Raw genomic sequence first — 26,919 nt, forward strand, 5'->3', positions numbered from 1 at the left:
ACCCCATCATGCTGTCACCAAAAATTAATGATCTGAAATCCAACCTTTTGGCTACCTTCCAGCAATAAAAATAAAATGTTCACAACTCTACATAAACCCCTGCTACTCCAGATGTTGACAAGTATGTGGTTCATTGACAAGTTTATTGACCTTTATTGACCATGCAGTCCAGATGGCTGTGTGTCACAAGAGTATACCCACACTATACCATTACAGTTATAGTAGTACTATTCATAGTATATAAAGAATGTAAAACATAATTACAAAAAGGATACATAATAAAATCCATTAAAATGCTTATCTACTATAAAAATCTGTGATTTACCATTGTCGTTAAAAAGTGACGTCACCAAACAATGTCACGTTATATTTGTTTACTCGGCACTATTGAACCAACACAACAATGCCGAGTAAACAAATGATTTGACTAGTATCTTACACAAGATTTTAAAACGCAACCAACCCCCCCCCCCCCAAAGGGGGATTGGTCAAGTGTTTTAATCCCCTATTTGGGAGGGGGGTGGGTTGGTTGGTTTAGTTTCTTACACAAGATTTTAAAACGCAATCAACCCTCCCGAGGAGCTCCGAAAGGAGCTTTCCAGAAGGAAGGGGGGGAAAAGAAGAAGAAATAAAGAAAGAAGAAGAGACAAACAGAGAATGTTTACATGGATATGCAGTAAACAGAAATACAAATCTTAATTCACAGACATGTTGCTCTATATACTATTGTGAACCATTCTTCTCTCAAAGCCAAACTTCATATGCAGATGAAACTACTGGGGATCATTACAGATCCACATTGATTCGAACATAACAGAACACCTGCTGATCAGTTATTCTGTATTTGCCAGACTCTGGAGAAAAATGGTAGTATTATTCAACAGCACACCAGATTTTTATAAACATCAAGAAAGTCAGGAGACAGATACCATGTAACACACGATAATGCAGGGAATCGAACCCTGGTCGTGCAGTTAATAGTCTGTCACTATACTGACTGAGCTACCCTGGCCCTCGATCAGTTGCAGCAGCAGTGCTGGGTTTGTCACATGACATTGTTGAATACTGGTACTTGAAACAATTACAAGAAACATTCAAGATAGGTTAACTGAAACATGAACTAAGCAGTGCCTCATATTAAATATATCATTTAAAGTGAAATGCAAAGATAGAAACATGAAAGCTGCACCCCTGAACAATATAAATCACAGAATTCTTTGGTCTCAAAATAATTCTGTGGCAGAAATGAAAGAATGTATTACAGGCTCCTGGGACTGCATCAGGAAGATGATTTATTTATGAAGTGGAATAATTCAATTACATATCTCACGGCCTACCTCAAAGTTTAGCTTAACTAGGTATTATATTACCTGTGAAATACACAATAGCCTTTCTTAACTAGTTATAGATTCCACTGATACAACTTTAATTCAATACTTTCATTCATCCATTATATTCTTACTATCACTTTCAAAAATCATCTTTCATTTTATGCCTCTCCCCCATTCCTCTTATTTTAAACAAGTAATTACAATATCTATGAGACCAATAGGGGTGAAGGTATTGTTTGTTAACGACAAATATTCAAGTCCGAGAAAAGGATGGAAGGATCCTGTTCATATGGACCTGTCGTCAGACACACACACAATAAAAAAAAAAAAAAGAAAAAAAAAGAAAGAAAGAAAGAGTTTCCTAGATAGTGGTTTTAATTTGTTTTTAGCTGTGTGTGATATAATTTTATGAACATGTCTGGAACGAATTCAAGGTTTAGACATCTTTATAAAAGAAATAATTTGGTGTCTGAGGGTGGCGGAAAGTATAAACTAGCCAAGAAGAAATTAGAAGAACGCCATGTTTCCAGAATTGAACATTTCAACAGGAAACGCAATTTGACCGGTGTAAATGATGACTCTGAAACCGTCAGGACGGTGGTTGACTCACACAAATAAGACTTCAAAAATGGAAGGAAGAGAGACTCAAGAAAAAGTAGTTAATAAAGGCTTCACAAAAAACACCTTTTAAATGTGGCATTGTGCATCATAGTTTGTGATCTCCCTAACGCAGTGATATCTCCAATGTGCCAACACCTGCAAGGCTTAGACAGAAAACATTCGTAGGGAAGAAAAATCCTTTTCCAGATGATACAAAACAATCATTCGCTCCATCAGGTTTCAAATTCAAATCTTGTAGTCATAATATATTTTTTATAGGGTGCAGAATAACTCAACAATTAGTTGCTTATTGCAACCAATGTTTCAAGGATATGTGAACATAATTTGTATAATTATACATGTAGCCATTATGTAACAAATATCAATATGTTAATATCCCGCAATTGCAGTGTGTCATTCCACTGGCTAGTTTATGTCAGAAAATTGGTGATGTCAGCTTATTTGTATGAAACTTTCCCCACTATGTCTCATTTTATTTTACATTTGTTAATTTTTGTTGTGGGTTTATGATCATCCTCATACTTTCTGTGGAAGAATGAAACGTATGTAGTGAATATATTTTGTGGGTGTGCATGGATATTAATGTATTTTGGTAGACAATATTGATAAAGGATTTCTAGTTTAATTTGTGTATCACATATGATTAATATTTGCTGATTCTTCTGTACTTGAGCTATAATTATTTTATAGGAGGAACTTAAACTGGTGATGCAAATTTTATGTCTGGTCTCTTTGTGGAGGATTTATCACTGAACCCACAAGAAACCGAAACAAAATCTCTATTGCGGGGGGGGGGGGGGGGGGGGGGGGGAAGAAGAAGAATAAAAAAGAAAAGAAAGAAAGAAAGAAAGGGATCTATAATTAAATTTCACTAATAATAACTCTTCATACATTAACTATTTCTTACATTTTAAATACATTCTGTAACCTGCAGCCCAAAATGACACTTTTAGCACCATCTGTTTCACAGATTCTCTGTCTGTAGGCCCTATACAGTATCCAATTATAAGATTTATTCGATCTTCCTTTTTGAATACCACTATTTTGGTTTTCTTTTCAAACCATAGTAGATTTCCTGCCATTTATTTTTCTAATTTTGTCCTTAGATAACTGATCAAAGAATAGAAGACCTGCAGATCGTTCGATACTTTCAGGTGGTACCTAAACAAGAAAGCAAGTGTTAAAATGATTTTAACTGATAACAATACTGATACATGTAAATCAATAAACTGGTAACAGAAATGAAAATATTGTTAAACCTGTATATTATGAAACTGAAAGAACCAAATATTTTAATTACTTTTACAAGAACGAAAATTAAAGGTATACTCCCGCTTGAATACAGAATTTCCAAGTGTGTTCCTGCAGTTTTATTTGATGTAAAGTTGATTTACATACATTGTTCACAGACAGGTTAAAATTTATCTAAACAAAGAAAGATTGTTTTATTTGGATAAAACCCACTTATGGAATCCATAATTTTGCCAATTATAAAAAATATATTCTGATGTGATTTATGAAGGGTTGGTTCCTTTACACTAAGACAGATAGCATTCTTTTTCTGTTTTTTTACTCACAGTTCAACGTCATGCAATCATGATTTATTCTATACCTACTTGAAATACAGTTAGAGGTGTGTTGTCATCTATAGCCTGATTAGGCATTACGTAAGCTTCCATGTCCAACTTGTAATCATCAGTCTCTGCAACTAGAACTTTGAAAAAATGTGTTGGCACCGCAACTGAATTTGCTCCTATAACTTGGTATCTGACATACATTTTTCCATCAGTATCTTTTCTATAAAAATCAAAAACATTTATAGTGTTCAGTGTTCACAGAACACAACAAATTTTGTATCTTTATGACTGTCAGATAAACACACTTTTAAAACACACATATCGTTGACATTGCATATCAGTTTAGGTACTGATAAACGTCAATACTCTAAAGTGTATATTTCCTTACAAGATTTTCAATGTAGCTATTAATTAAAATTTTTATGAAGAAAAATGCGTGTACTATGAAATATTAGAAACATGGCAAATATGTGGACACTCAAAAGAAAAGATGTCCTCTTTTTGGTTTCTTGATATTTTCTTATAAATGCGCATGCAACAAAGAATGTGTCAGAATCAGACAATATTGAACCAAACCGTTGTAAAAAAATAACTAATACTAGAGGCAAAACTAAGAGTTATATTTCCTATTGTATTCCTCACAATAAATGAAAGATGAATATCGATAAAGAAGACTGGCACGGGAAACAAAATACCCAGAGAAATGCCTGTTCCAAAATTTTTGCATATATTGCCCTGAAATTGAACGCAAGTCTTCATAGTAAGAAACCAGCACCTGACAGCCTGGACCGCTGCACAGCTTATGGTATGGAAGGAGATCTTAAATGTAACTTAAACAAAAAGTTAAAGTGAATTTTCCTACACAGCCCTTAATCTGTATGATATAGAAGTGCAAAAGTATGGCCAACATAACGGAAATATTGGTATTCCTGCATGTGAAACAATGCTATTGATAAAAATTTTCCATTCATATCTTACCTGGGCAGAAAAAGAGGACCTGTGCATACATACACATTCTTGTATGTTTTTGTCATCTTACGGACATATTTCTCCAGTCTGTTCCAAGAATGTCTGTTGAAACCAACCCCAACTTGGGGAGCTATATTAGAGAGAAAAAATGTCTGATCCACATGTTTCTGACAAACGCGATGATTACCAGCAGCCGCCATATGACCTCGGTCAAAGCCAGTTCCTCGATAATCTGAGTTAACAGACCTAAAGAGACACATTGTATTAACAGGTGGTGTTCATCTTCCTTACCTTATGAACATTTAGCAGGTTCAAGCTCAGACTTTACTATGACTCATCATCATCAACTACTACAAGGACTAGGCCATTGACCCATTCCAGGACAGTTGCTTAAAGCAAGCATGAAAGTTGCAGTTCTGACACTGGGAGAATCCACTTCATTTACTTTAGAGGACTAACGCATCTTGTTATTTAAGAGTTAATATAACAGGAGTATAAAACCAAAACCTTCAAAATTTGTACTCTTTCCATCAAACAATATTATTTTTATAGTTTAGATGCGTCATGTTTGTGTTCAAAATTCAAATACATATTTATTATTCAAGTCTATACACAAACTTTTAAATTGTTGATGTTAAAATTTAAAATCACCATTAATATTCTGCGCCATTCATCGTTATCTCGATGTTACAATATTGCGCTATATATTACAACATGTTTCAATGTCATAGCATCATCTTCAGGTTTTTATCTTTAAAACTATTCTATATTTATTAACTTTTACTTTTAAACAAAGACACAAAGAACACGTAACAGCTATCAAACATAATAAGGATTACTCAGCTTATGCAAAACATATATTAAACACGGGGCACACATATGGTGGAATTGAACAAACATTGGATATTATAAAGATCGTGCAAAATAGGCGACATAGAGAAACTATAGAAAAATACTATATACAACGCACACACAAACAAAATATCGCGCTAAACGACAACCTATATTTAAATAATCCTATATTTAACACAATCCAGGTCATTGACTCAACCCCCTAACACCTTCTACCTATATATATACGACCCACATCAATGCACCAAACCAGTCTATGAACTGACATTCACCTGATCAGACGGGGACACACTGCACATCAAACTCTTGGTATGTTATTGTGTTTCTACTTTTACAATGAATTTTTATGACAATATCCAAACTCATTTTCATATAAATAATATTAATAACTCAAATGTTAACTATATTGTTGATAATTTCACAGAATAATGAACAAATAACATAATAGGCAACAAAATATGCAAAATAATAAGAAGATCAAAGGAACACCCACAACAGTAATCTACAATCAACAATCAATGAAAAGCGTGCATTAATAAATATAGAATAGTTTTAAAGATAAAAACCTGAAGATGATGCTATGACATTGAAACATGTTGTAATATATAGCGCAATATTGTAACATCGAGATAACGATGAATGGTGCAGAATATTAATGGTGATTTTAAATTTTAACATCAACAATTTAAAAGTTTGTGTATAGACTTGAATAATAAATATATATTTAAACAATATTGTTAATGAAATCAAGAAGGATGACCTGGTCAGAACATATGGGGTAGATGAGATATGTATATAAAATAACAGAAACCTTATAGGAAGGGACAAGGGTCATACTGAGCCTCCTACCCACTGAGTACTTCAGAAGTGAAGCTAGCCATTCATATCAAACAAGTACCATTATTAAAAATGTATGGAGCTTTATTTCCAGTCTTTTTATGCTATGGTGCTTTAGTACACAATCTTTATCTGTACTAATGTAATGCCATAACTTATCTAAAAAGCTGTATAATCACAAAAACACATTTTCACTCTTGTCTTTATGATGATTCATTGAAGTATTGGAGTGAAACTAATCCATGCATTTTAAACCACATCACAGCCAGAAAGTAACATTATGATGTATGATATTGGCATTTGGTTTCATAGGTTCGTATTTTTCTGAGGATGAAATTGGCAGTGCGGTTACTGTGACATTTTATTAATGTGTGCATATGGTAAGCGAGTTCTTGTTTTCAGAGTCATGTCACCTGCCACAACAACAAGATGGAGTGACAGCACATATTGTTCAGCTAGTTGAACACTTTAAGGACTGTGTTTGAACAGTGAATATGGTGACATTTCTTGGTCAGTCAGTTTTCCATTTCTGTCAGCTAATGATTTTTTCTTATGGAGCTACTTGGAAAGCAAAGTGTTTCAAACATGTCTGGCAGGTTTAAATAATCTCAAACAGAGAATTCATGAAAAAATTAATGTCATATCACTAGCCATGTTACAGCATGTAATGGAAAGTGTTAATCAGTGCATCAATCTTGATGGATGACATCTGACAGACATAACTGTTAGAATGTTCTTCAATAATGGCAAACTCTTTTCTTTCAATTCACATTACGTTAAATAAATTTGAATAAACTATGAAATGTGGTCAACTAGAGTATTTTTACAAATGAAGAATGAATGCTGCCCCAGTCTGCATAACAGGCAAAATGGAAAAGACAGAAACTGGCTTGAGTACTCTTGGAAAGATGGATACTAGGGAAAAATAATTCCGATGACTGGCCGTTATGACACATGAATAGAAAATTTTCAGAAAACGAGAACAAAGTCCTAACCAGCTATAATATTGCATATATAAATTACTGCTTGCTCCAGTTTGGAATTTATTTCATTTCAACAGTGAGAATAGCACTACATGGATATACAAGAAGTGTGGCCTGTTTGATTACTTTACCAAATGTTCACATTGAAACTACTTAAATACATTAACAAAACCAGAAGTCAGCTAACTATAACTCTACATCACTATCCATTATTTAGAATTTCAATCACTGATAACTTCTTAATATTACGAATAAAATGGAAATTGTTAAAAGAACTGTAGTAGATAGATTGGTCTTATTCATACCTGAAGTAAGGATGAACTGATGTATCCTCAGCAAATTCACATTTCGACCGATCAACAAATTCATTGTATACCAAGGTCTCTTTTGTAAGGTGTTCAAAAACCCAATGTGGCACTCTGTTTCTACGATCATATGAAAGCACATAATCATCAAATGATCTTACAGTATCAATGCCTGGGAAACCATATTTCATTATCTGAAAGAAAATAAATAATACATGTCGATGAAGTTCAATTGGGTACTACCTCAACTCAAGAAATTATTTACATTTCTCTGAGAAGGAAAAGTAAGAATTAGAGGACAAACTATTAACCTATGAGCTGGGGTAGCTCATTCAGTATAGTGACTGGCTACAGACTGGACGACTGGGGTTCAGTCCCTGACAGGGACAGAGGATTTTTCCTCTAGCCTGTGTCCAGACCAGCTCTGGGGCCCACCCAGCCTCCTATCCAATGGGTACCGGGGTCCTTTCCTGGGAGTAAAGCACGACCAGGGTATGACGCTGACCACTCACCACCTTCAGGTGCCAAGGTTGAGAATAAAATTTATTTACATTTCACAGATCCTTCATAGGCCTAAGCCAAGGATGCAGGTCATAGCACAAATATAAATGCATAATTGTAACATCTGTTTACAGATTTTTGGAACTACAGTATTACAGCAAAATAATTATGATGAGAAACCTTCACCATTGTTACTTACTAGTATTTATAAATTCTTCTACTGAGTAGGAGTGAGAGTGGAGACACTCTTTAACGCTGCCTTAAACATTTTTATATCGTGATTTAAACTTTTGATAATAGGTGAAGGATTATTGAATAACTTCATTCCAGTAGAGTAAACTCCTTTTTTGATATTTACTGAGGTTAGAATTTGGCACATTAAAGTTGTATCTGTATCTTGTTCTTATATTGTGGATATTTGTATTTGTTTAAAATATTTCCATGTTATCCACTACAAAAGATAATAGTGAGAGCAAGAATTCACTGGGCAGTGGAAGAATATTAAACTTCTCTAATAATTCCTTACAAGAGCTCTCCTTTTAGCAGGAGTTATACCTGCCCTCCTCCCAAAAGCCTACGTGGCGTATAGTGGCATAGAAAAAACTATTAACCTGCGATACTCTGCTGGGTTTACGTGGAACAGGAGACGATTCACGTGAAACAAAATCATTTTCCAGAACTGAAAGTTTGTTTTCTGGAGAAGCAGCCGATACTGTTCCAAAAATTGGTAGACCAGGCATTCTTTTTATTTTACACAATAAATCATCCTCAGTGTTTTCGTTAATACATTGACATTCGCATGTAGTTTGTCTTTGTTTCCACCTCTCTGTCAATATTCCACTAAACCAACCTCCGACTCCAACACCTGTCAAAGAAATAACTTGCAACGTTAACTTCACCGTCATATTGTATTCAGACTACTAAACCACACCGACTTCCTTAGCAAATAGCAGACGACACAAAGGAATTCTCGTGAACCTTGAGTCCTTTTAACGATATTCAACTACAGGGCCACCAATCATACAAATTGAAACTCGAAGTTCTCCCGCTTTTAACTTTTAATACGCAACCATATTTCGTGAAAACTGTTTATACAAGCGTAACAGTATGACATAGTCTGTGTTAACTGTTCCGTAGTAATCCATGGTTCTAACTCTATAAACATCTAGAGCCAATCTCATATAGGTTAAGGGTACCAGCTGTGTTAAGCAGCTTAAAAGTCAGTTGGTACTGCCGTGTAAAACAAATGAGGACTAAGTTTTTTTTTATACACTGTTATGTTAGCTGGTGCATTAAAAGTTATAGGTTAAGTACAAACAATGAAGATAAAGTCAGGGGAACGTAACATATCAGCGATGAGTAAATTCGATGTAAAAGGAGTCCGTGAACTACTGGTAGCAGAAAGCAAGTTTATAACACAGTTATTGGATAAGCGTAGCGTACCTGTTACTGGGAACAATGAATCAGGTATGATAATTCTCCAGTGTCTTGTTGTGGTATTATGTACTTTCTGTAACTGACTGGGTGGCACAGAAGTGTTTTTGGAAATGTGTAGCATGTTGTCAACACTTGACCAAGTTCATAGGAAGATAAACCTCTATTGTAATATGGAACTTTTATCCAGATAGCTGTATCACATATAGGACCATACTGATTTAAATTAAACATGAATAGAACTTAATTTATTTACATTCCGTAAATACTTCATAGTACCACATCATAATATGAATACCATCACTCAGTACAAATAACTTTTAATGCTAGATGGAAGAATATTGAATAATTTGATCCCTACACAGTAAACACCTTTCTGAAAACTGGCGATGTTAGCATTCAGCATATGGAAGTCATGTTGTGTTTATACTTTGTATGTCAATTTGTTTGGAACTTCTCCATGTTGTTCACAATGCATAATATTGTTAAACATTAAGATATAACAGGTAAAGTAATGAGTTATAAGTGAAATGTGGCTTTTGCTGTAGAAAAGTCAGTCAGGGCATGCTATGTGATGTGTGTAAGTGGTAGTATTAGGGAATGTACCACCACCACATCCTGTAATTTGGATTTAAATAAGTCATGGTATTGCATTATGTAAGCAGGCTAGGTTAATCAGGGAATAGGAAGAAGCTATTTTTGGACCTACAGAGGAATATTGTCTTGGCTCGTAATCAGATTGTTGGTTTGAAAGCTGATAGCAGCTATTGTTTTAAATGTAACTGTCCACATTTTGGACAGAGGTTGAAACCAAGTCCTGATGCAGATCCAAAAGTTTTCATTCCATTGAGGATCTGAAAATCATTGTATTCCTGAGGAACAAATTTGAGACTGTGGTTATTTCAGGACCTTTGAAAGTTGTTCAGGTCATGGATAGAGAGGATCCAGAAACCAGACTTATAAGGAGATGTCATCAGACTTGATTTAATAGTTTTAATTAATTTGGGATCAATGGAAAGAAGACTAAGTAAATAAACAACTGTCTCACGCTTTCATCCAAAGGACCATAGTTTCAGAAAAAAATCTTTAAAGTATTCTGTTTGGTATGTGTATGGTTTAAGTTGGCTTATTTGCAGACAAGGCATGATAGCCAAGGAGATGAGGTTATTGACAAAAACCTTTTTAATCACTGTCATAATACATACATATATTCATCGTGATGTTTGTGATGTATTAGCATTAATGAAATATATTTTAAAGTAATTATTTTGATGAAACAATTTTTCAGGTGTTGTAAGAGGCAGTTCTGAAACAGATTCTGGTGTTTACAGCAAAAAGAAAGGTCTGTATTACTTTAAACATAACTTGTAAATGATAATAAAAAAACAATCTTCAGTCATATCAGATTTGAGGTTTTTACTGCAGTGGTGATGATGATCTTTTGAAGAAGGAGACTTCATTTCTCTGAAAGCTTGGCATGAGTCAACATGGCACCAAAGCGCAGAAGAACAACATAATTTTCAGTTTGGCAGAATTCACTGATTGACATGTATACTCATTTATAAAGTGAAGCTTTTGCGGTGACTGAAATTGATGAAAGATTCTCGGGTTACAGGCCGCGTCAGGTGACTGAATGGTGAATTAACCATATCTTCTGCCAACGTTTCGAGAACAATCTCTGCTGTCTTCCTCAGGGTTGCTGGATCGGATTTGTTACCCAGAGATTGTTCTCGAAATGTTGGCAGAAGATATGGTTAATTCACCATTCAGCCACCTGACGCAGCCTGTAACTGTAGAATCTTTCATCCATGTTGATGATGTGGCTCAGGAATGTCTCATTCTGTATGACAAAATTCCAAGTGGAGATTAGCAAGTGTGTAAGAGTCATTGTTGCTCCTTGGAGAGATGGCATGATGTGATCTTGCAAATCCTCAAAATGTCTGAGGCTATGCATCACCATTAATGTATTACTCCAGCCTCAGCTGCCAAGTGTCAAGTGCCTGTCCATATGCATCAGTGACTGAATAAGTTGCACCTACTGGTTCAGGACGGCTGGTCTTCTTGCATGTTGCGCGTACTTCACCACGACTTGGTCATAACAAAATGCCGATCCCACTATGCAAACTTCTGATATGGCAGAACATCAATGCTGTATGCTTCCTGCAGGCCTTACCAACAGTCCTTCCAATTACATGCTTATGTGACCTCAATTTTTATCCAAGTTGTTGTTCCGCTGTCATAAACATGATTTTAGAGTGCTACATTAAATGATAATATAACTTTAAATTTTATTGGCTTGCACATCATTGTGGTATGTAGGAGTGTGAATTGGTTGATATGCTTGCCATTTATGCACCTACCAGCGAACTGTACATTCGGCTACTCTCGTGCACTTCTGAAAATGTGTGGCAATGCTGTCATCATTTTCTTCAAACCTTTCTTTCTACTGTTAGGCTAGGAAGTACAGACTAGAATAATTTCTTGATTAGACTGAGTCAGCTTCGGTTGCCATTGCAATTCATAATTATGTAATTGTTCCATCTATCACTGTTTATGAAAGCTTTTCAGCAACAATAAGGCTGTAAAACAATAGAAACAAAAAGGGACCTCCTGGCACCTTAAGTTTTATTTATTTCATGTGAAAATATTAATATCAGTTTCCCCATAACAGTTGTTTTGATAAAATTTGGTCATTTCAGCAAAACTACTTGCAGCACAAAATAAAGGAACAACGCGCGCTAAGAGTTTAGAAGAACTTCACGATAAGCTACAAGCAATGAGAGGTAACGTACATGTTCATCGTTTGTCTGCTAAATTGTAATTTTGAGGCTTATGCAGTAGTACGTAAGATAATATAATGTATCACTCTCCCGGAGAAAGATATGAACAGTAATTTCATACAATATTTTATTTTCCGTCTACACACAAACTTAAAATAATGTTGTTTAAAATTACTTAAAATTATAACATTTTCAGTAGATACTGCATCTTGTTACATTTTTTGTATCGACGACATGTTTCAATGTGTATCACATCATCATCAGGTCCATCAATTTTAATACATTTTAAAAACTGTTGTACATTTTGCGTTGCGTTTATTGATTATTTGGATTTGTTTAATTTTAAGTTTTTGGTTTCTTCATTGAAACATGTCGTCGATACAAAAAATGTAACAAGATGCAGTATCTACTGAAAATGTTATAATTTTAAGTAATTTTAAACAACATTATTTTAAGTTTGTGTATAGACGGAAAATAAAATATTGTATCAATATAACACAAACATGACGCAATTAAGATATAAAGTAATTTCATGTTGGTGCACTGAGGTTATTTTATAAACTTCAGTAATATCAATTCCTGACTTAGTGCACATGATGAATTGTTTGATCTGCTCTGCTCTTGAGGGTACTTGTCACATGGTACATTATTTTTGTTGTTTCTACCAGTGGTTTGATTTTGGTAATTATCAATTTAAACCATCCAACTAATTCATCTCAGTTTCTTTAAACTTACCTTCATTTTACATGAAGATGATCACATGAAACCTCTCATCCTACCTCAACCATATTAAGTCCATGTCTGTGTATACGGCCAAGTTGATTACTCTGCCTTCTTCAAGTTGCTTTTCTAAAATTGAAGAATAATGAATATATGTTGAATTAATATTAGTGTTTACATTCTTTCAGGTAAAAAGCTGGGTTATAAGGATAAATTGTTAAAGAAAGGCTTAAAGAACAGAGTTCTTAAAAAGCAGAAAAAGGATGAACGGAAAGGAAGAAAAAACTTAATTAAGACAGGACCAGATTATAGCGCACAATTTGAAAATAAACCAAAACCGTCAAAACCTATTTACAATAGTGAAGGCAAGATGGTATTCAGCAAATTTGACTTCTCAGAATCAGGATTCAAAAGTGAAGCTTCAGAGAGGAGGGGAAGAGAAGAACGGGATCCACATAAAATACTCAAAAAGATTGAGAAGAGGAATGAGAAGTTAAAGGAATTGGAGACGAAAGGTGAGGTGGAGAAACTTTCTGAGATTAGGGAGAAAATTGCTTGGAATAAAGCACTGAATAAGTCCGAAGGTGTTAAGGTTAAAGATAATCCTGAACTGCTGAAGAAGACAATAAAGAGAGAGAGAAAACAGAAACAGAAAAGTAGAAAGAAATGGGATGCTAGACTAGAAGGAATGAAGAATCGCCAAGAAGAAAAGCAGAAGAAGAGGATGGGTAATATACAGGCACGTAAAAAGCAGGTTAAAGTGAACAAACTGAAGAAAGCTGCTTCGAAAGGAAGGATTATACCAGGATTTTGAACACAATGCCAAGAAGCGAGAAGATGGTATATTGTTCCATGTGGTGTTGAAGTTGACTGAGAACCTGAAATCTCACAATTTCAAGCAGTTGCTGTGTGCATTGCTGGGATGTTTCCTGACTAGCACCAAAGATGCACAAGGGTTGTCTGAGATCTTGTGCTGCTAATATGTAACTGTACAGTTAATGGACCTACCTTATTACCATCTGGCATTGTAAATTTTGAGGTTATGGAATTCTAATATGTACATATTAAATATTTTGAGACCTGATACTCCTTTATGAACTTAATCATTTACAGCCAATACCTGTTCTTTAATCCTTAGCCAGTATCATTTTTTACCGTGTCTGCATGGCGGAAGATTACTTTACCAGACTTTTCAGTTTTCAATCCTGTATTTTTGTATCAGAATGGCCATAGCTTATTGCGTGAAGAAGCCTCAAGGGTTAAGAGTAAGCTTCTTTGGGGCTGTAACCTGGAAGTGCCCTAATCCTCAAAAGTGGCCTAGCCCCATAGACATAAAATATCTTGGGAGTAGTCAAGATCCTCTTGAGGCCATGATGATCTAACCTGAGGTCTAGAGGTGTCCAAAACAACTAGGGATAAGGTAAGGGGGAATGTCAGCGAAGGCAAAGCACTAGAGGGACCACTGGTGAAGTTCTGTGATAGAAAATTTATTTCCAAATTCCTAGTTGGCCAAGAACAGGGCCAGACCCAAATAATACAGAAGGGTCTGGATGGTAGAACCACAGGGATTGACTAAAAATCTCGGTTTTAAATGTATTATTTACTGGCATACGTCACTTTGTTGTTGAGACTAAAACTGTGGGAATATTCTTTAGCCAAGGTGAAAATCTTTGGTCCACGTCTAGTCCGAAAAGCACGCAATAGCAGCTGTACGTTGGAAGAGTCTAAACACGGAACGCTAAGCCCAACATGCTGTGACGTGTGATAAAGGACTACCAGGCCCTGTAGAGGATTAAATTATCAAGAATCAGCTAATGGCGATTTAAAATGACAAGTCCACTGTTCGATGACAACGCAAAACAGATTAGGCGGAAATGGAATGCGATGTCCTGATCCCTGAATTATAATATTCGTAGGCAACAGTTAATACAAACCTGCACTGGCATTTTATTTTCAAAAATTGTATAAAATTTAGTACTGATGTTTATTATCTGTTAGCAATTATTCAATTTGTTTTCGTAAACAATTTTGTGAACCGAATGCAATACCGAGTGGAAGGACACAGCAGACGAAGAGGTTAAAGACGTTCGCACAAACTGACGCAATTCAAGGTCGACATTTGTATTTAGGGTTTAGCAACGAACTGTTCTACAAAACACTTGATGTTTGTTTGCTCGTCACGTTTTATACGCACTTCGAAAGTGTTCATGGAACCGCATGTGGCTATTAAGTCACTGCATTCACGTTTTTAAATTACAAACAGTCATTGCTGCTAGTCAACTGTCATAAAATATATTTTAAAAAATATTAAGTATTTATAATAAAATGTTTTGATTACTAACACATTCTTGAACCTTGTTAGTCTTTGTGGCACAGTTAGATGTGGTTTTCTGTGTCTATCTTTGCATCAGAAAGCTTTTTTTGTATAAAATTGTTTTCTTGCCAGGGACGTTTTCCTTGGCGTGTATTGATATTAAGCGACACTTTGAACAAGGTTTTTCTCTGAAGGATCGGGGGGGGGGGGGGGGAATAGGGAAGGGGTGGGCTATATAAGTGGTTGTTTCCTGTGTGTTTTATGTATTACTTCGAAAACTAAATTACCTTGATCTTTGTTAAATTCATCCATACGAGCTTGACGTTTGCGCGCTAGAAAAACGTGACACTTCTGGCGACTATAATATTTCCAATGAATTTTCTATATTCCCGTACGTGCGCGTGTTATATCTGCTTCTACAAAATATCTTATATCAGTTAAACTTTGCGGTCCTTTGTACCAGAAAATTGTTACGATATTTGAGGCACGCTGCACTATTCACGTTACAAGAGCGAAGTTGTCAGAAGTTCTTTAAAAATCAATGATTCTTAACACAGATCTGCAAAATATTGAATACTGTGATTTATGCATATCATTATTCTGTTAAAAATCATATTAGTGTAAATTTTTCGGTGTGCAATGCTAAACACAATTTGAGACCGTCTTGTAACAGTATTCTCAGATACACCGTCAGCCGAGGATGTCTGTCTTACTCTTCACATTAACTACGTTCATCCTGAGCGGATGCGCCGCTCAAGTTGTCGAATACGACTTCATCATTGTGGGTGGAGGTACAGCGGGATGTTTGCTGGCTGCACGGCTGTCGGAGGTCTCTGACTGGACAGTGCTACTGATTGAAGCTGGTGGAGAGGAGGCCGTTCTGCAGGATGTCCCTATGCTAGCAGCATTTGCTCAGTTTTCGCCGGCAATCTGGACGTATAAAACGGAGCAGTCGCCGACAGCCTGCCTCGGCTTGGACGGTCGGTGTACCTGGATACGTGGCAAAGTCTTAGATGGTAGCAGTGTTATCAATTATATGGTGTATACGAGAGGAAATCGTAAGGATTATGACGACTGGGCAGAGGAAGGGTCCGAAGGCTGGGGATACGACGATGTCTTACCGTATTTCCTCCGGTCTGAGGACATGCTTATTCCGCGTTTGGCTGCAGACAAGAGATACCATTCCACGAAAGGAGAACTGCCAATCACTCACCCTCCATATCACACCCAGGCTGCGTCTGACTTCATCGAAGCTGGTGTGGAAACAGGATACAATGAAGTTGATTATAATGCCGCAAGTCAAATAGGATATTCTTTCCACCAGTGCACCATGAAAGACGGAATGCGGGTCAGCGCAAATCGCGCGTTCCTGGAGCCTGCGAGGACGAGGAGGAACTTGTACGTCCTGAAGAACAGCCTTGTTACAAAAATCCTCGTTCACCCGGAGAATCAGACTGCGTACGGCGTTGAATATGAATTGTGGAGTGTCCTTCCACGAAGAGCTCGCGCTAGGAAGGAAGTGATAATCTCTGCGGGCGCCATAAACTCTCCTCAGCTGTTGATGTTATCCGGGATCGGCCCTAAAGACGATCTGGAGAAATTGGGGATCAGCGTTATGCAGGACTCAAAAGTGGGCTTCAACCTGCAGGATCACATCAGTCTTGGAAACCTCTATTTCACCGCAAATTCCACGATCGGAATTCCGCCTGACTACAATCCAAACGACGTTTCGAACGTTATCAAGTACCTACAGGACCGCGAAGGACCACTTTCAATACCAGCTGGCACAGAAGCATTTGGGTTCGAGGACATTGATGATAATGACGGTTTTCCAGAAATAGAAATAATCTTTTCAACAAGTACTACGTCGTCATTGAATGAAGTAGGGGATGCCTGGGGAGTTAGCCCCGACATATATGAAAATTACGAGTCCTTAGCTGATGAAAATTCTTTCATGATGCTTCCTGTGCTTATGCATCCAAAAAGTCGCGGTAGATTGACGCTCAGAAGTAGAAACCCCATGGACAAGCCTCTTCTTTACCACAACTACTTGACTGAACCAGAGGATGTGAATGTTCTTATAAAGGGAATCAGACGGGCAATTCGGCTGACTGACACCGCGGCCTTTCAGAGGCACGGCGTGCAACTCTTAAAAGTCCCGCTGCCTCCGTGCGAGGTTCACGAGTTCGGTTCTGATGAATACTGGGAATGTTCAATTCGATACATGACTTTTCCCATGTACCACGAAACCGGAACCTGTAAAATGGGCCCAGATTCCGACGAGAACGCCGTAGTGGATCCACAGTTACGAGTGCGCGGTATTAAGAATCTCCGTGTGGTGGATTCTTCCATCATTCCAGTCATCATATCGGGTCATTTAGTCGCCCCAACTTACATGATCGCTGAAAAGGCATCCGACATGATCAAGAATCATTGGAATGCCACTTCGTTCTGATTTGGACATGGAAAGTACTCCGTAGTGTTTCACTTTCCCTCTGACAAAAGTGTCTCGTTGTGCCAATTAGTTTCTTAGGTGCCATCACATCTTTTGTCGTAGATTTAACATTTCACATGAGCATGTGGAAAATTTGGAGGCGGTTTGTCTTAGTTAACTGCAAATGTACTATCGTTACGAAGACTGTGTTCGTAATTGATATACCGCCATCTTCATGACGTTGTCTTGTTACCTACAAGTATGAACATCAGCAGTGGTGAATCCTGGTGTATGAGTCAGGTTGTGTTATTAAATTCTTCAACAATTGCGTCATAATATCTAAGGTATTTTAATAATAATAATAATTTTCCGCCATGGTGTTTCTTTTACATTCCTCCAAGCTTTGGTGATCTGGCGGCCTACTACTAGGCAGATCTACTCATTAGCCACGGATTTATAACTTGTGTTGGGCAAGGCCGTGGTCTAGGCAACACGGAGTTTTCCTCCGTGGCATCCCAACAATTACTCCACTCACACACAGAAGAAGGCAATGGCAAACCACTTCTGGATCATCTGCCAAGAACGTATATGAACAGGTCCCAGTCCGAGAAAAGGATGGAAGGATCCTGTTCATATGGACCTGTCGTCAGACAGAACACTAAATAAAATAAAATAGCACCAAAATAAATAATGTACACCAAAAACATTTTCTGGTATTTGTGCTTTCATCCACGTCCAAATCTCCAAAGCAGTCTTCGTTCAGAATTCCAGACAATTCTCTTTTTAAATCTATCATCTTCCGATGGGGATTTTTCTTGATATTGCCGATTGAAGTGGCCACTTAGATCGAGGTTCCTAATTCCACTGAAGCCACAGATGTGTGTCCAGTTCTCCCTGTGTTGGGGTTGGTTTCAAGGCGCTATCTGCTTGTTTTAATTTTATTCCAAAATAAGCCGTTTAAGAGCCGAACATCTGTTTACTGCAGACTAGCAATAAGCAAATGTAGGCCATTTTCACTATTTAGACACTTTAGACCATAAATATTAATGCAGCTATCAAGACGTTAAATCTGACGCTGGCCACCTCATAGGTCCACTGTGTCTGTTGTGCTGATTTATCAATCAGGAATTTGTCCATCAATAACTTGTCGTTAGAATGCAAGGCACTCATCATGTTGGAACCACATGGACAGACATGTTCAAGCGATAGGTTTCTGAAGAGAGGCAGCTTCAGATGTAAAAACGCTTAAATCTATTCCCTGACAAATATCCTTCAATAAAATATTATCCAAGGCCGCCAATCATGTTATAAAAGATGTTTTAATGCCGTTGGGATCTTGTACAGTATCACTGAAAGAAGAAGTCCATCGAATGTCTGAGTGCGATTAACTTAAATCTCATTAAATTAAATTCTGGATGTCTGATATAACGGAAAGTCATTGCTCATAAAGTGTTAGCACAAGAAACAAAAATTATCATATTTTTGGCGATTATCAATTAATTTGCTGCAATAAATGTTTAACATTAGATATCCTGTAAGATTTGAGGTTTTCACATCTGTGAGTATGAAGATTTCTGTCTTCTGGGTTGTTGCGCTGTGTAGTCTGGTCGATGTTAACCAACGTTTCGGAGGTCATACTGCCTCCGTCATCAGGGCGATGAGTATGAAGATTTCTGTCTTCTGGGTTGTTGCGCTGTGTAGTCTGGTCGATGTTAACCAACGTTTCAGAGGTCATACTGCCTCCATCATCAGGGCGATGAGTATGAAGATGGCTGTCTTCTGGGTTGTTGCGCTGTGTAGTCTGGTCGATGTTTACCAACGTTTCAGAGGTCATACTGCCTCCATCATCAGGGCGATGAGTATGAAGATTTCTGTCTTCTGGGTTGTTGCGCTGTGTAGTCTGGTCGATGTTTACCAACGTTTCAGAGGTCATACTGCCTCCATCATCAGGGCGATGAGTATGAAGATGGCTGTCTTCTGGGTTGTTGCGCTGTGTAGTCTGGTCGATGTTTACCAACGTTTCAGAGGTCATACTGCCTCCATCATCAGGGCGATGAGTATGAAGATGGCTGTCTTCTGGGTTGTTGCGCTGTGTAGTCTGGTCGATGTTTACCAACGTTTCAGAGGTCATACTGCCTCCATCATCAGGGCGATGAGTATGAAGATTTCTGTCTTCTGGGTTGTTGCGCTGTGTAGTCTGGTCGATGTTTACCAACGTTTCAGAGGTCATACTGCCTCCATCATCAGGGCGATGAGTATGAAGATTTCTGTCTTCTGGGTTGTTGCGCTGTGTAGTCTGGTCGATGTTAACCAACGTTTCAGAGGTCATACTGCCTCCATCATCAGGGCGATGAGTATGAAGATGGCTGTCTTCTGGGTTGTTGCGCTGTGTAGTCTGGTCGATGTTTACCAACGTTTCAGAGGTCATACTGCCTCCATCATCAGGGCGATGAGTATGAAGATTTCTGTCTTCTGGGTTGTTGCGCTGTGTAGTCTGGTCGATGTTAACCAACGTTTCGGAGGTCATACTGCCTCCGTCATCAGGGCGATGAGTATGAAGATTTCTGTCTTCTGGGTTGTTGCGCTGTGTAGTCTGGTCGATGTTAACCAACGTTTCAGAGGTCATACTGCCTCCATCATCAGGGCGATGAGTATGAAGATGGCTGTCTTCTGGGTTGTTGCGCTGTGTAGTCTGGTCGATGTTTACCAACGTTTCAGAGGTCATACTGCCTCCATCATCAGGGCGATGAGTATGAAGATTTCTGTCTTCTGGGTTGTTGCGCTGTGTAGTCTGGTCGATGTTTACCAACGTTTCAGAGGTCATACTGCCTCCATCATCAGGGCGATGAGTATGAAGATGGCTGTCTTCTGGGTTGTTGCGCTGTGTAGTCTGGTCGATGTTTACCAACGTTTCAGAGGTCATACTGCCTCCATCATCAGGGCGATGAGTATGAAGATGGCTGTCTTCTGGGTTGTTGCGCTGTGTAGTCTGGTCGATGTTTACCAACGTTTCAGAGGTCATACTGCCTCCATCATCAGGGCGATGAGTATGAAGATTTCTGTCTTCTGGGTTGTTGCGCTGTGTAGTCTGGTCGATGTTTACCAACGTTTCAGAGGTCATACTGCCTCCATCATCAGGGCGATGAGTATGAAGATGGCTGTCTTCTGGGTTGTTGCGCTGTGTAGTCTGGTCGATGTTTACCAACGTTTCAGAGGTCATACTGCCTCCATCATCAGGGCGATGAGTATGAAGATGGCTGTCTTCTGGGTTGTTGCGCTGTGTAGTCTGGTCGATGTTTACCAACGTTTCAGAGGTCATACTGCCTCCATCATCAGGGCGATGAGTATGAAGATTTCTGTCTTCTGGGTTGTTGCGCTGTGTAGTCTGGTCGATGTTAACCAACGTTTCAGAGGCCATACTGCCTCCATCATCAGGGCGGTGAGTATGAAGATTTCTGTCTTCTGGGTTGTTGCGCTGTGTAGTCTGGTCGATGTTTACCAACGTTTCAGAGGTCATACTGCCTCCATCATCAGGGCGATGAGTATGAAGATTTCTGTCTTCTGGGTTGTTGCGCTGTGTAGTCTGGTCGATGTTAACCAACGTTTCAGAGGTCATACTGCCTCCATCATCAGGGCGATGAGTATGAAGATGGCTGTCTTCTGGGTTGTTGCGCTGTGTAGTCTGGTCGATGTTTACCAACGTTTCAGAGGTCATACTGCCTCCATCATCAGGGCGATGAGTATGAAGATTTCTGTCTTCTGGGTTGTTGCGCTGTGTAGTCTGGTAGATATTTACCAACGTTTCAGAGGTCATACTGCCTCCATCATCAGGGCGATGAGTATGAAGATTTCTATCTTCTGGGTTGTTGCGCTGTGTAGTCTGGTCGATATTTACCAACGTTTCAGAGGTCGTACTGCCTCCGTCTTCATATACTAAATTAGTTCTCACAGCATGGGAAGAAAATAAGATTGAGGGTTTTTGACAAGTGGGGAGAGTATTTGGATCTAGTAGGGAGGAAGTGATAGGACACTAGAGAAAACTACACACGAGGAGCTTCATAAATCAAATTTCACTAAATATTAGGATGATCACCTGAAGGAGGGTTGCACACATGAAATAAATAAAGAAAACGAATGCCCACAAACATTTTATTTACACAACCTGAAGGGAACACTTGCATGGCCTAAGTGTAGAAGGGAGGATAATATTAAAATGGATCTCGTGGAAATGACTGGGACTACAGTCATCTGGCTTGGGTTAGGGAACAACGGGAGACTCTTGTAAACATCGTAATTAACCTTTTGGTTCCATAAAAGGCAGTGAATTTCTTGACTATCTCAGCGACAATTAACTTCTCAAGAACGACTTTCCGCCATGAAATTTGTTAGATGGTGTTACGTATTTTTGAACTGCTTCATTCTTCTGTCATCATTTTGGGAGGAAATGATGAAATTTGTTCTGGTTCTTTCATTGCACTTACTTGTGGGCGTGGTTACAACACGAGGCATAAACAGAAAGGCGGGGCCTGTCTAATTTACAATTGTCTTCAGGTCACCACCGTCGTCATTGATGTATGTTTGTGCGCCCTAACATAAATATGCACTTGTGCCCGTAATTCTTACATTATAATTTAAGAAGTACACAAATTTCTTTAATAGAATATAAAGTTTCCACACAGGTAAGAGCAATAATATGTTATGTACATAAATAATTAAGTACAAATATTTTCTTAGCAAGACACAGGTAAAATATTGTGACATTAGGCATTTTGCATTTGCATTTTTCTATTTGACATTCCACTAGAGAAGTTGAAGAGAACAGGAAAGGGCATGAATTGAATGACCACATTAAGGTGATTGATGTTTCGTGTTGGTGGTAATTTTAGCTGAGAGCGTATAATTAAAACAGAGAATGACTAGATTATTTTACAAGGCGCTAAAGAAATTCTCGAATTCTGCTTACCACGCAAACAGTAAATAAAAGAAAATTCCATGTCCACAGATAGCCGAAGACAAAAATCTACGAATTCACAAAAATCTTTACTCATATATAGAATTGCACTATATAGCAATTTTACTGTTGACTGCAATGAAATATTCTGGTTTCTTATTAATTTATTCACAACTCAATGTTGTTTTATTTGATTAAATAACATATCAACACAGTTATTAAATAGAATGACAAGATGCTTCTTTCATATTAAATATTTGCTATGAAAAATCTACGATGTCACATTTGTTTCATTACCTCATATTTTGGTGTTAGTGTTGGTATTTGTGACTTCTACGTACTTAAAAATTTAGCTGTCGAAAGGTACAATTTGAATAATTTTCTGCTCTAGTGAAAGTGTACATTTATTAACTCGGTGGTACATTTTCAAATTTAGACCAAAATTAAATTTGGCCAATAAATTTCTAAAAGTTACGAAACATTATTAAAATGCTCTTACCCGACAGACAAATACAGTGAAAGCTGCATCTACAGGGCAGGAGTTCACAAATTCTGTTTTTTTTAATATACCTTGAAATGCCTGAGAATTTATAAAACATAATATTTGGTCAAATTTAATTAGAAAATTGTGAGTAAAGTGATCAACATACAACACAACTGATTAAAAAATTGTAGTAATACAAGGCAGTTTTCATTAATTTTATTATAACCCACCCATCTCCCAGAAGTGAGACCATAGATATTCTTAAGCGGCCCTCCACGTACGAGTCTGACTCGCGAGTTTGGCTCGGCGAGCTTGACTCTTGAGCCGGGCTCGGATATATTTCACCACACATGCATAGCAGACTCGGCTCGTGACACCCCACCCACAAACGAATTTGGCTCGATGGAACCCGAGCCAAGCCACAGATTCGTACGTGGATGGGCCGCTTAAACAGACTGAAAAATGTTATATCTGACCTTCACTCAGTGAAACGACCAAGTGTGGTGGGTAGTAGTCATCCAGAAAGGACCAGGGCTGCAGAATTTTATAGCCCCACTCACTGAGATCAGCTGGGGGTGTGGACAGGCGAGGCAGTGAGGGTCATCCACAGAGGTGTCTGGTCAACCCCCGACATGTGTACGTGGACCTGGACTCCTACTGACACCTGCCCACCGGCACGTGGAGGATCCTGCTAGCTGTCAGGTGTCATCAGCACCTCTGTGGTCGTCATCTCAGGGTCAGGATCAGAGCGTTCTTCCACCACAGTGTCCAGCTCCAGCGACGGAAATCCGCGACTCATCGTGCGCTCACTTCTCAGGCTCACTGCCCGTGTCCTGCCAGAACCTACTGCAGACAAGTGACTGGAAACCATTCACGAAGACCACGATCATGATAACAGCAATAACAATGTACATGATCTGAAGCTTTCACGGTAACCAAGTATAATGAATTCCTCTGAGGCTGAAAGCCAGGTAAGGTGGTTTAATGGAGAAAACACCATCACCCTAATAATGGAGGCAGTATGACCTCTGAAACGTAGGTAAACTTCTACCAGACTACACAGCGCAACAACCCAGAAGACAAGTCATCTTCTGACTCACTACCTTAAAAACCTCAAATCCTACAAATTATTGAAATCTTTGTAAGCCACAAATCCTTTTAGCGATGTTTATGAATGAACTGCAAATTCTTTCTTACTCTGAACTATGTTAAATAATTTAACGTTACTGAAACATGACCCTTTTGAAGATAACAGAATCACTTGCATAAATATTTACTACCATTCTGTTTTCAACAACTGGTGAATATTTAACCAAGCTGTTCAATATAAAGGTGCCAGGGTAGCTCAGATATTATAGTGAATGACTACGGACTGAACGATCGGGGTTAAATCCTCTGCGTCCAGACCGGCTCTGTGGCCCACCCAGTCTCCTGTCCAATGGGTACCGGGGTTCGTTCCTGGGGTAAAGCTTGGTCAGGAAATGACGCTGACCACTCACCCCCCATCTAGTGCCGAGATTAAGAATTAGTAGGAGCTATGGCGTATCTCTCCATAAGCGCCTACATTACGTGTAGCAGGACAGTTTTACAAGCACTTATGTACTTATTTCCCAAAATGTGTTCGGTAAAATAAAGGATGGAAGATTAATAATGAGACTAAAAATGATCCATTTTCTGTTGCCAAAAAAATGGTTTATGTGAAAAATTACTAAAAGAACACCCATAGAATTTAAACATCAAACAATTTGTCATAACTGTTAGCCAGATATAGGATTATTGCAAACCATAATGCCAAAATAATGTTAATATCAACACCACGGCAACCATTATGATTATTGAAAAAAAAACACAATCACTGTCTCTAAAATTGATCGCTTAAAAAAAACTTAACAGCATACCACGGAAACAATTAAAACAATTTATGACTAATATATATCCACAATCATAAACATCCTCATATTAACACAATAATTTATATATTGAGAGACATACTTACCTAGTCTGTGAATAGGGCTGAAACGCACCAATGAGAGAGCTCCATGGTCTGTATCGTAGTTCCTGAAAACAAACCGAAAATTGGCTGTAAAGACTAATTTAACATCTGGCAGGATGATCCGGAGCCTAGTGGCTTGTGATGTCAGATGTAACAATACCTTCTATCATCTACCTCAGTTCTGTAAATTTTGATTCTCTAAAAAGTTTGTGACAACAGTCAATTAATTACTTTAGAAGTAAATTAAAGATTAAATATCACATGATATTTTTGGAGGTGGCTATAAATCCCAAGCAATTTTATAATATATTTTAAATTGGCGTACACATAAGAAATTACGCCCTCAAAAGGAAAAGTTATTATTTTTAAAATTTAATTTGTATTTTTACTATTAATATCTGATTTCTTACTCCATATGCAGGTATTGTGTCCAGTGTAGGTTTACTGTGTGTATACTAAGTAGTACTTGGTGTCCATTTGTACATGGAACACTGCTGAAGAAAATGGTTTACAACATTCTTCTTGAAGCATGTTTCTGTTCGTATTTAGTGTATTAACGACAATGATAAAGACCAATACCAGACTTAAATCATATCTCACCTCGAACTCAACACAATTTATCTCAATTATAAAGATCAACCGGTTGTAACTCTTTAAGTAAATAATCGATGTTCGCTCTGGAAATCACATGAAGACCGTCATTACATGCAGTAGACAAAACGCAGATTTATGGTACTGGGTCTTTAATTTTGTATCTTCAATTGTCATATTATGCGCGTGTATTCAGCGCTACCAAATACGTGAAACTAGCTTTCCTGTGCAATAATCATTTGCTAAAGTTTTAATAAAGTTCAGTGTTTTCAAATTGCCTGAAGTGACTTCCAATTACAGATTCAGCATTCTTAGCCGTCATTTATACATCTGCTCTGTGAATGATTTCTTTAAAATTTCTGACTAGAGTTTCGTACCCTTCATAGTCATTATAACTGTCTTTTTGAAAATAAACTTTTTACATGCCAAAGAATCTGTAAAGTACAGTAAAGATATAGAAATTCTGATCAAAAGTCCTTGCCATTCTTTGTTACCGCTAATTCCTATTGCACGCCCAAGCTCGTCATTGCATATAAGATATTAACACTTTTAATATCGCGCAAACTGCCTGGGAAATAACTTGTTTGCGCATGTAAGTTGGTGTAATGTACGAGGCGCGTCCACAAAGTAAGTTTCCCCCTCGTCCCACAGCTAGCAAACCTTATATTGCACGAAGCGACTGTGCGTACGTGATAGAGCAATGACGTAGCATGGCTCATGCACTAACGGCACTTCCCGCGTTCTCACAGTAGCATCGTTGCAGCTGTTGAAGATGGAGGTTCTTATTCCAGCTCCCGCCGACTGTGAAGTGCGGTCAGTGATAACGGTAGGCCGCACACGGCTCGACGGACAGCAAGTCTCCTGCAGGAGTTCAGCTGGGAGGTGTTTAATCATTCACCCTACAGCCCGGACCTCGCTCCCAGTGATTTCCATCTTTTCCTACACCTCAAGAAATTCCTGTCCGGTCAGCGTCAGCGTTTTGAGAATGACAGAGAGGCGGAGATGGTTGTCACACAGTGGTTCCAATCCCAGGCGGCAGACTTCTACGACACAGGTGTTCAAAAGTTGGTCCCACGGTATGACAAATGTCTCAATTCCGGTGGCGAATATGTTGAAAAATAGCTGGACACTTGCTGTATCTGTTGCAATAAATATTTCCATGAAATTGTGTTTTGTTTCTGTAAACGGCCCCAGGGAAACTTACTTTGTGGACGAGCCTCGTATTTGCCCCTTTATGGTTAT

The 26,919-nt window shown here is 38.1% G+C and overlaps 4 protein-coding genes and 1 long non-coding RNA gene across 9 annotated transcripts in view; 2 read left to right on the forward strand and 3 right to left on the reverse strand.

The window, feature by feature from the left end:
• Positions 1 to 124: 124 nt before the first annotated feature.
• Positions 125 to 8,960, reverse strand: EndoG (endonuclease G, mitochondrial). Its single transcript, XM_022076656.2, has 5 exons — positions 8,588 to 8,960; positions 7,476 to 7,669; positions 4,508 to 4,744; positions 3,569 to 3,749; positions 125 to 3,113 (listed from the first exon to the last, which is right to left on the reverse strand). The coding sequence occupies exons 1-5, from the start codon at positions 8,879 to 8,881 to the stop codon at positions 3,009 to 3,011; spliced, it is 1,011 nt and encodes a 336-aa protein (XP_021932348.2). The 5' UTR covers positions 8,882 to 8,960; the 3' UTR covers positions 125 to 3,008.
• Positions 8,961 to 9,187: 227 nt separating this feature from the next.
• Positions 9,188 to 13,996, forward strand: LOC110835935 (Surfeit locus protein 6). Its single transcript, XM_022076657.2, has 4 exons — positions 9,188 to 9,443; positions 10,699 to 10,752; positions 12,110 to 12,193; positions 13,099 to 13,996. The coding sequence occupies exons 1-4, from the start codon at positions 9,296 to 9,298 to the stop codon at positions 13,722 to 13,724; spliced, it is 912 nt and encodes a 303-aa protein (XP_021932349.2). The 5' UTR covers positions 9,188 to 9,295; the 3' UTR covers positions 13,725 to 13,996.
• Positions 11,330 to 15,405, reverse strand: LOC147871146 (uncharacterized). Its single transcript, XR_015532662.1, has 2 exons — positions 14,845 to 15,405; positions 11,330 to 13,039 (listed from the first exon to the last, which is right to left on the reverse strand). It is a non-coding gene; the product is annotated as an uncharacterized LOC147871146 (long non-coding RNA).
• A 180-nt stretch (positions 15,406 to 15,585) lies between these two features.
• Positions 15,586 to 26,919, reverse strand: part of LOC110835936 (uncharacterized) — a 221,932-nt gene continuing 210,598 nt past the window's right edge. For 3 of the 5 annotated variants that reach the window (XM_087340734.1, XM_087340733.1, XM_022076658.2), the window contains 2 exons: positions 25,090 to 25,151; positions 21,794 to 23,939 (listed from right to left, as the gene is read on the reverse strand). In XM_087340734.1, coding sequence (XP_087196860.1) covers positions 23,785 to 23,939; positions 25,090 to 25,151 — 217 coding nt within the window. In that variant the 3' untranslated portion in view covers positions 21,794 to 23,784. Of the gene's footprint in view, positions 16,215 to 21,793; positions 23,940 to 25,089; positions 25,152 to 26,919 lie in introns of those variants that run through there. The other 2 variants (XR_015532663.1, XM_087340735.1) reach the window with 2 other exon arrangements.
• Positions 15,925 to 18,442, forward strand: LOC110835938 (glucose dehydrogenase [FAD, quinone]). Its single transcript, XM_022076660.2, has one exon. It carries the CDS (start codon positions 15,925 to 15,927, stop codon positions 17,677 to 17,679), a length of 1,755 nt encoding a protein of 584 aa, XP_021932352.2. The 3' UTR covers positions 17,680 to 18,442.

This window comes from Zootermopsis nevadensis, unplaced genomic scaffold (assembly GCF_977971745.1).
Source record: "Zootermopsis nevadensis isolate Lab colony 2312 unplaced genomic scaffold, Znev_1.0 Znev_ptg000061l, whole genome shotgun sequence".
NCBI classification, from domain to species: Eukaryota; Metazoa; Arthropoda; class Insecta; order Blattodea; family Termopsidae; genus Zootermopsis; species Zootermopsis nevadensis.

Coding starts and splice junctions, on each gene's coding strand:
- EndoG (XM_022076656.2), bottom strand. CDS start 8,881: ATGACGGTGAAGTTAACGTTGCAAGTTATTTCTTTGACAGGTGTTGGA. Junction 7,670..8,587: donor AACCCAGCAGAGTATCGCAG/GTTAATAGTTTT, acceptor ATTTTCTTTCAG/ATAATGAAATATGGTTTCCC. Junction 3,750..4,507: donor GGTCCTCTTTTTCTGCCCAG/GTAAGATATGAA, acceptor TGATTTTTATAG/AAAAGATACTGATGGAAAAA.
- LOC110835935 (XM_022076657.2), top strand. CDS start 9,296: ATGAAGATAAAGTCAGGGGAACGTAACATATCAGCGATGAGTAAATTC. Junction 10,753..12,109: donor TGTTTACAGCAAAAAGAAAG/GTCTGTATTACT, acceptor TGGTCATTTCAG/CAAAACTACTTGCAGCACAA. Junction 12,194..13,098: donor TAAGCTACAAGCAATGAGAG/GTAACGTACATG, acceptor ACATTCTTTCAG/GTAAAAAGCTGGGTTATAAG.
- LOC110835938 (XM_022076660.2), top strand. CDS start 15,925: ATGTCTGTCTTACTCTTCACATTAACTACGTTCATCCTGAGCGGATGC.